Below are 12,445 nucleotides of genomic sequence, written 5' to 3'. Positions count from 1 at the left end.
TTTCATTTTTGGTGTCTTACCTTGTTGAAGTATCTTGAGAATTTGTTGATTTTGGTTCTACCCCTCAAATTTTGTGACAAGTTCTTGAAATACAAAATTTTTCTCATTAATTTCACATGTATTGCATATAATAAAAAAATTTTGAGGCATAAATTTTTTTTCTGAAACAATTGAACATAATTAATGAAAAACTGCATGATGCAAAAAAAAAACAAAACTTGTTTATGTATTTGCATTTAGTACCATCATAGTTAGAGTTCTTGGACTTTATATATTACGATCATGCATTTAAGTTAATTTTAAGTTAATGTGAGGTCATTGCTTGTTCGATTTTATTTCTTTTCATTAAATGTCAGTTTAACTGACAAGGTTTGACTTGTTAGTTTCTTGAATGTTGCTAACTCTTAAAATAATCCCTTTTTATACTTTGATTGCAATTTATTTCTATGGGATGAAAATTTCATTCACAAAATACATTAATAATATTTACTCTGTATAAAAACAAAATTTGACTATCATTTTGCAACATACTTTTTTTTTAGATTTGTTTTTGATGGGATAAACTGTGCTTTTGATGATTTTGTTAACAGAAGTTTGGCTTTTGCATGAAAATCTACAAAACATTTTCTTTTGTTTTTTATTACATCAGAAATTAACTCTATCACGTAAAACTCAAAATACTACTTGTTGTATTTTTCTAATTAGAGTCGGTTATTTAACTTCAATTATTTTTAATTCACCCAAAAAGTGCTGAGGAATGAAAGGAATAATTTTGTTATGGAAATGATAAAACTTCTTTAAAAAGAGAAAAAGTAATCAGGCTTGCATTTAGGAAAATTGTTGAAATTGTTTCCTTTAGTGTAATAACTTATTTTATGGACTTTAAATTTTGTGGAATTAAAAAAAATGTTGCAGGAAAATATTTTTCATTATACGAGAATGATTTTATGAAAGAAAAATATTTCACAGTATAACGATTTTCAAGGAATTAAATGTCACTTTACTTGTGTGCAAAGTGCCCTCTAGCATTTTATTACTTGTTACTACTCAGCATGCAGAATTTTCATACTGCATGGAATGACAACAAAATGTTAACAGTGAAACCTCTCGATAGTAGGCACCTGTGGGACCAAAAATTTTGTCTGCTAATCGGGAGTATCTGTTAATAAGTAGTAAAATACATCAACGCCTGTAGACAACTTAAAAAAAGTGTCTGCTAACAGATGTCCATTAACAGGGAGTGTCTGTTATGAGAGATTCCACTGCATAAACAATGTAGTAAATTTCTTCTGCGCAGCAAAAAAAAAAAACATTGTGTGCAAAACATTTTCAGCCAAGGAAGCATGCAGCTTAGAGGAACTTTGGTTGCACATGTTTGAAATGAGTTAAACAACCTACATCTTGTTTTAGAAAATATTTAATGACTAACAAGTAATAAATAAATGATATTCAATACATTATTGCTGTGCATTGCTGAAGCTTGGGTAATATTTTGAATTTCATTTGTTTTGTTCGACACAGTTGTTTACTTAAATTTGTTCTTTAATAGAATAACTACAATTGTCTCCAAGGTAAATAAAAAGTAAAAATTCCAGATTCATAAAATCTATCATTTGCATCTCAGCCTATGCATAATTCCATTTAGTGAAATTGATAACATTTTCTTTTTTTAAAATATTCACTATATGTGAATTTAGTCTTCATTTTACTCACATCATTGAAAAAAAAAGGATCCAGTGTGAGATATTTCTTCCCTTTCATAAACTGGAGCACCATAAAATGAAAAATCTAAATAAGAAATATGGTGATGAATGCTTATACCACTTACTATGTTTCTCCTAAAATTACTAATGTGGAATAATCACATAAGATTTAAACATTCAGATACTTGGAATGAATTTGTTTTCCAGTGAGTGCGTTTTGGCATCGCAGCAAAATGTTCACAATACTTGAAAGACTTGGTGCATCTTTTTTGTAGTTTTTACTGTACAGGTTTAAATATATTCCAGCTACAACAATCAAGCCTGACCACAAGTACCTGATTGGAAAGAAAAAAGAAAAGTCAAGTAAATTTTTATCATAGTGTTAAAAAATATATTTGTAGCTTCCTGAGACAATGAAATATCTATGTAACGATACTCAAGGGATAATCTCATGTATAAGATTTATAAACACATCCATTTCAAATATAATGTTTAATCTCTCTTATGACTTCATTTTAAAGTAGCAATCAGATCCATGAAATTTTTTCTTTATAATATAACAAAATTAAATATCAAATGGTTTGCATGTTGTTCACACCAGGGGAGGATCTAGAGCTTGCTGTTGAGAGGGATGATGTGTTCTTTTTTCTGTTCCGACTTTTTTTGAAAAAAAACCCCAGTTTTTCTATTTTTTGGCCCGAGTTTTCTTGAAATTGTTATTTAATCAATCAAAAACATTGATACAAATAATTTTCAACAGATTTATTGAATGCAATATTATCATATTCACAATTCTATTTGGGGGGGGGGGGGGGGAAGCACAGAAAACCAAAACCCAACTTCAGCCTATCACCACAGTGCCTCCTTCACGGTTACCTACTGGGTCCTCATGATGGGCGTCCATCACAACTGCAGAGCAACACAAGATCTGGAAACTGGTACATAATTGCTTCGTTATTAAATAATGTGTGTGTGTGATTCATTATATCAGCATGTTTTTGTTACACTTTGAAGATCAAAGAAAAGAATTGAGAGGAGGGGAAAAAAACCATTAAACCATTTACTTACTCTATTGTGAATGGTTTTGAGAATAGTACAAATGACAGTAATATTGTCAGAGCTTTTCGGCAAGTTGTCACTGTGACAGCTGTGAAGGCACCATATAATTTGACTAGAGAAAGTACCAATTTAACTCCGCAATAACCGGTCAGAGAGAAAAAAAAGCCGTAACCATAGGTTTGGAAAATATGCTGGAGATAAAAAGAAAATGGCAGTCAAATTATAACTAGAAGCTTAAGCCATAATCATCAGTATTTAATACTAGTCATACTTTTTGCATAATGCATATTGATTTAAACTTATTTTGGCACTATTATAAAAGAGTTATTTTTTTCCATCTAGAATACACAATAAACCAATTATAGGCTTTTTAGTCTTAATAAGTGAATGATTTTTTTGAAATGAAATTTTTTTTAAACAAAAGCAGAAATATGCATTAATGCAGATTAGTTTTCAAATGGGGGAAAAAATCTGCTGCACATATAGCAGTTTTCATTCTGATATAAAACCAGATTTCCTCAATAATTCTTCAAAATTTTCAAAAAATGATTCAAGTGCAGTTAAAATCACTACAAATGAATCAATGAACACTTCCTTCATTATTATAAATGCTAAAGTTTATATCTTGTTTTACAATCTGAAGAATGTTATTTAGTCGTATTCAATCACTAGAATGATAAAATAAAATAATCTGGAATGATGAATAATAGAAGAAATATGACAAGCCATTAAATTTTTTTTAAGGGAGAGCTAATCACATTATTATTAATTGCTCTAAATTAGTGTTTTCCAAAGTGGGCGATGGAATGGTCCCGGGGACGGTACAGAAGCTACAGACTTAACACAGGATCCTACGGATTCACTTTAGTTGGGGGCGATGGAACAAAAATTTTGGAAAACTATGCTCTAAATGCATCAAATGTTAAAACAGACCTATGAGCTTTTGTTGAACAAAAAAGAAATATTTTTACTGGTGATGCAATGCATGTGCGTATATAACAAGCATATAATGAATATCCTTGCATATAATGAATATCCTTGCATTAATTGTAAAAGATTCAATCATTTATGTACTTAGATCCAAACTATGCATAAGTCTTAAATACTTTCAAAATTGACATAGCAAACAAGAGATTAATTATATATATAATTAGACTGTTATAACATACTTTATATCAAGAACTACTGCTCATTATTTGTTAATCATGTTATAAAACTATAAAAACAAAAAAAATGTAAAGAAAGTTACTCTTGAACAAAATCCAAAGGCAGAGCTCAACTGTCCAAGACCAACAAGCAAAATCAGAATGTAGAAAAATCCAATAAAATATGAATAGAAAACCTATAAAAAAATATAATATGGATTTGTATTATTATTGAGAAAAACAAACATTTGGTAAGCTTTGAGCAAGATGATATCATGCATGGTGTATTAAATAGAAAAAAAAATTGTGGTGCATGGAAAGAGTTACCATATCACAAAAAGAAAAAGAAAAAATTAAGTTTTGAATTAATATTAGCACATTAAATACTATACCTTCTTTAAAAATATTCAACTTTTTTGTTTCTTTTTAGGTTAGAAAACGTACGAGGTTTTTAAATTGAATTTGAAGGCAAATTTAAGGCTTTGCAGATAAAAAAAAATTATGACTGAAGCTGATTGCAATTTGAGGTTAGAGTTTTACAGCCTTGATGCTCAAAGCTTCTATTTCAGAAAAACAAGTGAAAATTTGCCTTGTTCAAAACTTTTACAAGACAGCATGCTAAGATAAAATCTTTTAGTATGCAAATTTATCATTACTCAACTTATGACTTGACATAGTATTTATGAATATTACTACAAGGATAAAAGACAGATTCATAAAAATTACAAATTTTGCTGGGGAAACAATGATTTTTCATAATTTTTTATAAACAACTGTCAAATTCATCGCATGATTTACAGTTGATATAACTGAAATAATAAGTAAATTTCACCAACCATTTCAGAATTAGAAGCCAAATACTGCTTCAAAGTCTTCTCCTGTAGATTTCCAATAGCAGCATCTGCTACTAAAGCCATGCTTATCAGTGAAACTCCTTTAAAAAAATAAATAAAATGCCTATTCATTCATAAAATTGCACACAGTAAAAATACAAAATATGCAAAAAATGTTTAGGATGAAAACCAACATTATGATGGAAATATTCTACTAGAAAAAGGGTTGCCATCATTACCAGTTAGATTGAAATTTGTTGATATTTTACTATCTGCAAGAGTGAAAAACGTCAGCCCAATACTCATGAGAATGGCAGCCAAAAAATCCAAAGGACTGTATTTCTTTCCTGAAAATATGGCTTTTTTAGGAGGGGAAGAACTAAAATCATTGATTCATGCAAACAATTTTTTTTCCTGAACACCAGTTAAACATATTTAACTTAGTAGTTCCACACTCATACTCAAGCAATAATGGATATGAAAAGACAAAAACAAAAATGATACTTGTGCATAATTTCCAAAATCTGAGCCAAAAGATGGTTTCTTGCCAAAAACTTATAAAAAAAAAAATTGCTGTCCCAAAGTTTATGGCAGACATAGAAGACACTAATTTGAATTAAGATGAACAGGGCCTGGTTTAAGAATTCTTTAATCTAGCTTTGATTCACAATTCCCTTCCCGGTTTTTGATGAACAACTAATGAAACACCAAACTAAATATCCCCTAACATTCCTGGAAGGAAATCAAAAACATCTCTTTTTAAGTTCTTCAAAGATTTATAATTTTTATCAGTATAAACTTCTGTGATTTACTAGGAGATAAAGTTGCAATATTTTTTTTCCCCAAAAACGATTATTACTTGAACGTACTTACACCTCGTGAATAATCCTCTGAAAAATTCCTAATGAATTTGCTTATATAAGAATGTGTTGTGTGTTTATGCCTGGCTCTAATGTAGGGTTACCAGAGTTGGAAATTCAAAAATGAGGATGGACACTTGAGTCATCTCATTTATTGCTGTTTACAACAGATGGTGCTGCAAGCTCACAAACTTAAAAAAAATCATAATAGTTTTCAAATCAAAACAAAACTATTGTTTTTTTACAATACATAATAATATATAAAACCTATAGGGGTTACCAAATTCTGAAACTTAGAAATGAGGTCATAATGCATGCATGCTCTTGGCAATATCACTTACATATTTTTACAACAGATAGCATTTCTGTACTAACAAAAAATGATTGTTTTCAAATTTAGAGATAACTTTAATATGTATATTTAATATGTATACAAAGCGCAAAAGGTGTAAATATGTGTGGGGGGGGGGGGGGGAACGACCAATAAACACACACATTGATGACTAGATGTTTGGTATGCAGTTCAGTGGAAAAATACAATTTTTCTGAAAATAAAAAAATTCTTTAACCCTGAAAATGAGGACAAAATAGAGAAATTTAAAAAATGTATGTGGACACTTAAAATGGCATAAAAAATGAGGATGTCTGGTAACCCTACTATAACATATTTTGAAGTGAAAATAACAGATCTCTGCGTTTTCTTATTGTGTAAGTGTTGTGTTGAAGGTCTGTCTGTTATCTGTGGGGACTTTCCAGTCAGAAATTTGATTTTAATTATTGTGTGCACTCAATGATAGGCATTTTTCTTTCAACTTTAATACTGTGTTTGTTTTTTTTTGTTACATATATTCACAAATATGTGCCTCTTGAAATGTTTGTCACCAAATGAGTATTGGTTAATTCTAATTATGCACAATCAACTCCAGATGATACATAAGTAATGGGAGAAAGATTTCTGATATGATGATATATAAAGCTCTCACTTTGTATAATTATTCCACCGATCAGCACCGGAACCAATTTACAGCATTTGAAAACCACCTGAGTAGGATAGTTCAAATAACCAACAGAAGCATTGGAGAAACCCATCGTTGTCACAGTGAGACCAGCTAAAACTACATATTGCTTCAGAGGTATTCTGATTAAAATACATAAAATAAGATGAAAAATAACTTGATATTCTGTTTGCAAAATATGTTTACAGCAAAAGTTGAAAAAAAAAAACAAACTCTACATGCACAGATAATACTGACCCATATTTTTTGAATTAATTGAGGTGCATAACTTCATTTAAAGTGAAGTTACTTTGTTACTGTTGATTGCAGCATGGGCTAATGAATGGAGCATGATCTTTAGTATTGACAAGTGTATGGCCACCCATTTTTGGTTTAAACCACCCCTGTTTCACTTACAAGTTGAATGGTATTACAGTACTATCTCAGATGCAACCAGGGTCACCAATCTGGGAATTCTCATTAACAGAGGCTTAAGTTTTCTGATTACTGTTCAGCGGTGATCAAAAAAGTGAATAGAATGCTTGGTTTCATTCTTAAAAGGTCTCATTCTTGTGTTCTCCTAAAGTTCTTTGCTTTCCTGAGGATTAGCTCGTGCTGGACTGGAGCATGCCATAAGGTTTTGGAGACCATCCTACAGAGAGACATTGACTTAGTTTCAGAGAAGAGTGCTACACGTGCACTCTTGTTAGCACCTGAGCTATGAAGAAAGACTTGATTTTTGAATATTTTTACATTAGAAGAATGCAGGTGTTGGGGGATATGATCAAAGTGTTTAAATGGGATGGGTAAGATGGACTATCAGTTATTACTACACCGTCAATCAACTGCTTCGACAAGGGGACACCAGTATCGTTTAATAAGGGACAATTGCAGGTTGTGGTGTTGCAAGGAGTTTTTTCTAATAGGGTTGTTAATAAATGGAATAGCTTACTGCAGGGGCCATGAATTTGAACACTATAACACACTACATTTAAAAAGTAGTATGATAGACATAGTGGGATAAATTGAGAGAAGCCACCCATATTTTTAATGAGCTGTACATTATATAGTATTAATTATTAGTTTCTTCTTTTGTGATACATATATGCTTTTATACTGCATTGCTATATTTTGGTTATATTTGACATGAATATTTTTTATGGGACTCTTTTTTCAGCTACCTCGTTGGCCAATTTGCCTATTATCGCCTTTGTATTTATTTGTATTTGTACTTTTTTTCAAACTGATCACAACTCAGGTCTACCGCCATGGGTAATTTACTACCTAGTGAGTTGTGCCGGAAGTGTAAGTGTGTGTACATAACAGTCTGAGTGCGTATCTAGTGTTTTGTCTGATTTTTCAGTGCTGCCATCTATATTTCAGTAATGAGTGAAGTGTAATGATTGAATATTTGTACTATTTGTACTGCTCTGTGGCGAGACTGAACTGTTGACTGATTATTTCTACCAATATTTATAATACGTATAGAATGAAATTTAGATTCATGATTAGCCTATCGTCAACAAAAAAATGTTTAAAAAACATGTAATATAATAATAATTTATGCTATTGAATAAAAATATCTTTATTACTTTCTCCCATAATCCTTTCTGATTAACCTCTCAAGAGAAGAGAAAGTTGCATACAATAAAAACTGATATAACGTCAGATAAAATCCATAAGGTTTGAAACCTTCTAACTGGAAGATCAGTTCCTGAAATTGAAAGAAGAAGCATTAATTGCCTAGCATCACATAAAATTTAGTGCAGTAGTGTTGTTTAAGTTTTTCCTGCCATTTTGTCAAAAAATGAAAATGCCGTGATACTCACACTTCTTCATTCATCAGCAATGTGCCTGCATCTGGCAGCCAGGTAAAAACTGAAGTATGCACACTAGGGTCACTTATATATATGCACCAAATCCCCTCCACCGCTTCATTGGCTTATGCACAGAAAATTATGGTCGGATACTTTTTGATTAAATGTATTTGCCCATGTGCCATCTGCCATCCTTTGAAACAGATGCCCGTGCACCTATAGGCCTACACTTTTAGCCAGGGTAATACAGATATAAATTCAAACTGAAAGCTTTTCCCCTTTGCATCCTCCAGTGCTTTCATCACTGCTCTGCTCATTGCATCTATAGGCCCGTTTACAAACATTAAGTGATTTAGTAGTTAACTAAATTTTAACTTAATTTTAAGTTACTGATTGCTCAAAAAGTGTCTACATGATAAGTGATTAAGCAGATGCTCATTGAATAATTTTTATGGAGGCAAACGCAACTGGCGCATGCACGCTACAGTGTACTCAAATCAATGAAGGAGAGAGATCCAACGAGCGGGAAAATAATAGTAGTAATTTTTCATATATCTGGCATTCAGAAAGGTGGTTTTTTTAAAGCTCTTGGCACTTTTGCAACAATGGATGAAGATGATACGGTAAAACTTTGGGTGCACATATATAGATGATTTTAGTGTGCATACTTGAATTTTTACCTGCCTGAAGAAGCTGCCAGTTGCAGGCAGATTGCTGATGAATGAAGAAGCGCGAGTAGCATAGCATTTTTGTTTTTTGAAAAAATGGCAGGAGAAACTTATGAATATTGTGATTAGAGCCATATTATATGATATTGTAATCAAAGTTAAAGTTTCAACTCCTAAGAGCATGTCGACTGACTTCCACTATTTCCAACATCGATTGATTTTCAGCTTGTTTTCATTTGTGTACATCAATAAACATTCATGGCGTAGATATTTTTCAATAAACTTTACGGTTGTGTCCTCCAGCCACTTCGCCATCCCATATTCTCCAGGAATTCTATTTAAACGGTAGAAGACGACAGAGCATAAACAGGTTCTCGGTTAAGATCAAAATAAACTCTTAATAAATAAATAAGAGAGATCGAAAAGATCCCCCTCCAAGTGGCAGGTCACGCCCACTGGCACATGCGCATAGGTCTACTTAATGGAAAAAATAGAACTGTCATTATTATACTAAATTACTTAATCACTTACCAACTAAACCCATATAAACAGCCCTTATCGTCTGTGTACATTTTAAAGTACTTGACAACTGAAAATTTAGTTAACTATAGTCCTTCTACCACGAGATGAGATTTGGCTACGGCACGTCAAACGATTCTATTTTATCCTAGAAGGACATGCCAATCGTGAAAGCTCAGTCACTGATGAACTTTTCTCGATGTGCAATCGTTTTACCAAAATAAAATTGAATAAAATCATCCGACGTGATGTAACATGACGCAGCGAAAATTCATCTCGTGGTAGGAGGACTATACTTAATCACTTGACGCGTGTAAATGGGCCTTATTTCAAAATTTGAGAAGCACACATCACCCAATAACTACCTAACATAAGCACTGAAACACCTGGGGGGGGGGGGAGGGGAGAGAAGCTCTATCAGCCCCAATATTTTCATGTTAATGCCTCTGCTACATAGTTAATTAATGGGGGCTAAAATTAACAATATTTAACTGCCAGGAGAAACATTTTTTAAATTTAAAAAAAAGAAAGATAATGTCAAAACCATATAATTCATATTAATAACATTTTTGACACATGACACCAGGAACGCAACTAGGACTTTTGTGAGGGAGGAGGAAACATTATTTTACCACCCCCTAGTAAAATTTGATGATTTTATTAAGTGTTTTCAGGGGGGGGGGGTGAAAGCAGATCCAGAGGAGCATTTACAGGAGGACTGAGTGGTTATAACCTAGGGTAGCACGTTTATAGGAGTGGCAAATTTGAGGAATGAGTGGCCATGCAAATTAAAACAGAATGGGAGAAGGGCGGTTATAAACCTGCCTCTGTCCGAACGAGTAAAAGAATGACCTAGAGAGTGACCGAAACACCAACCAAGAGTAATCCTTTTCCCTCTAATTTCCGTCCTTGCATGACACTCTTTCTGAAATGTTGCGATAATTTCGGACTCACCTGGAAGAAACCATAAATAAGGAAGAATATGAACACAGCCACGGTGTAAAACACGAAATTCAGAGGATGACCGTCAGTGAGGAACTTGAATTTACGATGAAGGCCATTTTGTTCTTGAGATTCCGTCGCCACAGTCATGTCCAAACTAGTGTTATGAGGGCCATTGCGCGAATAACTCTGCTGTGTATAACTCATCTTGCTGTATACAGCAGCGAGAGCACTATCTGCCCATCAACATACAGCTATAAACATTTTTTGTTTACACTCCTATGAACCAAAACAAGCCGGTACTTAGGTTCAGTTCGTCTCATGATGTAAAGAAGAACCAAAGGATCGACTTTAAGAGAATATCTAATCATTACATCTAACGTGACCATACTTATAAAAACGGGATATGTCATTGACGCATAATTCTCGTTAAATAATGGATTCCCAACTGAAAAAATTAACAAGAAGCTTCCTTAGATTGCTTAACAAATGAGTTTTTCAATAAAATGATGAGTTAATCGAACACTACGCAAAAAAAAATTGCCCCGGAAAATATGGGTCATATGGTCACATCACTTTCATCTATCTCAGAATTTCCACAATTATTTTGGGTGTGTTTAATATGAAATACGTATCCACTGATCATGATGTTGATTTATTAACTAATATTCATGAAATTGGTTTTACATCTTTTTATACGGCGGCAGGGCTTCCAAAGTGACATTCAGACGAGAGTCATTGTGATGGAACTCGTGCTGCCACCTATCAAGTAAAACTGAAACATTTTGTTTCGAATCTTTAAGGAAGGTTGATGCTGCCAGCTATCAAATAAAAATAAAACTTTTTGCCATGAATCTTCAATTAAAATTGATGTTTTTTTTTCCAAATGGTTTTTCATGTATTATGCATGAAAATGAGCGATTTCTGGAATGATATAAATGTTTAATTTATGTGCCACGAAAACCAGTTATATTTTTATGTTGCTGAGCAATTGAAATAATTATTTGTGGGAGACAATCCACAATAAATCCGATATGTAGTTTATTTCATATCTTGTATATCGCATCGGGGTAACTAATTACAGTGAATTCTCGCTTTTGCAACGTCTGTGGGATAAAAATATTCATCCGTAAAAGAGGGGGATGACCGTTAATCAGGGGTTTGAAAAGCATACTTTTGTTATGCACGGGGAAATTATTATTTGGCCGTAAAAGAGAGGTGACCGCATATGAGGGATGTCCGTTAAGAGGGGTTTTACTGCATCACTTTTTTACTAGGGTTACCAGATTCGAGAACTGAGAAAGGAGGACGGCTGTGAGTGCACCCTTCGTGACGTCATTTTTCCCAATTTTCACAACAGATGGCACACTATTTGATAAATAAAAAACTGGCTACAATAATAATTTTCTCAACTAAAACAACCGCTAAAAGAAGCAATGACATGAAAAATTCTGAGAATTTCGACGCCTATTGATCAATGGGGAAAACCATGAGAGCACTCATGTCAATGAAGACATGTGTTTTAAAGGGGGTAAAATTTTTTCGTAAGAAAAATAATGTGACGGGGGGGGGGGGGGGGAAAGATGAGAAGGAGGACGAAAGAGAAAGCAATTGTTATTGTGTTGGAAAATACGCTTGTATACGTAGGAGGACGCTTGAAATGTCATAAAAAGGGAGCACGTCTGGTAACGCTTTGCAAAACACCCCCCCCCCCTCTCCCCCATACACACTGACAACTACCAAAAAAAAAATATATAATTTGTTATCAGTCTTTCAGGTAAAACTGGATGTCAGTCTTTTTCCAGTCAACCGATTTTCCACATGGCACGAACGATAATGGTGATAGAAATCAATCATAGAGTATACCCTTGGTTTTCTAACTTGATTCGTTCCGAAGCAGATTT

The 12,445-nt window shown here is 33.1% G+C and overlaps 1 protein-coding gene across 3 annotated transcripts; it reads right to left on the bottom strand.

Moving 5' to 3' along the window:
* Nucleotides 1–1,408: 1,408 nt before the first annotated feature.
* Papst2 (adenosine 3'-phospho 5'-phosphosulfate transporter 2) lies at nt 1,409–10,875 on the bottom strand. Of its 3 annotated transcripts, XM_089243018.1 has the most exons (8): nt 10,554–10,875; nt 8,188–8,309; nt 6,584–6,738; nt 4,980–5,087; nt 4,744–4,841; nt 4,012–4,104; nt 2,772–2,953; nt 1,409–2,038 (listed from the first exon to the last, which is right to left on the bottom strand). In XM_089243018.1, exons 1-8 carry the CDS (start codon nt 10,746–10,748, stop codon nt 1,873–1,875), a joined length of 1,119 nt encoding a protein of 372 aa, XP_089099144.1. In that variant the 5' UTR covers nt 10,749–10,875; the 3' UTR covers nt 1,409–1,872. The 3 variants fall into 3 exon arrangements, with proteins under 3 accessions (XP_089099144.1, XP_089099146.1, XP_089099147.1); XM_089243020.1 differs by lacking the exon at nt 4,980–5,087 and having other exon boundaries at nt 1,741–2,038; nt 10,554–10,854; XM_089243021.1 differs by lacking the exon at nt 8,188–8,309 and having other exon boundaries at nt 1,741–2,038; nt 10,554–10,692.
* Between the last annotated feature and the right edge of the window lie 1,570 nt (nt 10,876–12,445).

Source organism: Pholcus phalangioides, unplaced genomic scaffold (assembly GCF_987345545.1).
Source record: "Pholcus phalangioides strain wild (caught in Gottingen) unplaced genomic scaffold, Ppha-v1.0 ptg000015l_1, whole genome shotgun sequence".
Lineage (NCBI taxonomy): Eukaryota > Metazoa > Arthropoda > Arachnida > Araneae > Pholcidae > Pholcus > Pholcus phalangioides.
Note: the sequence above shows the minus strand (reverse complement) of the source record. Positions and strands in the feature narration are given on the sequence as shown.

Excerpts from the sequence above, each read along its gene's own strand:
- Papst2 (XM_089243018.1), bottom strand. The coding sequence starts at position 10,748 with ATGAGTTATACACAGCAGAGTTATTCGCGCAATGGCCCTCATAACACT. Across the intron at positions 8,310-10,553 it reads TTATTTATGGTTTCTTCCAG|GAACTGATCTTCCAGTTAGA; the intron begins GTGAGTCCGAAA and ends TTTCAATTTCAG. Across the intron at positions 6,739-8,187 it reads AGAAAGGATTATGGGAGAAA|AATACCTCTGAAGCAATATG; the intron begins GTAATAAAGATA and ends TATTTTAATCAG.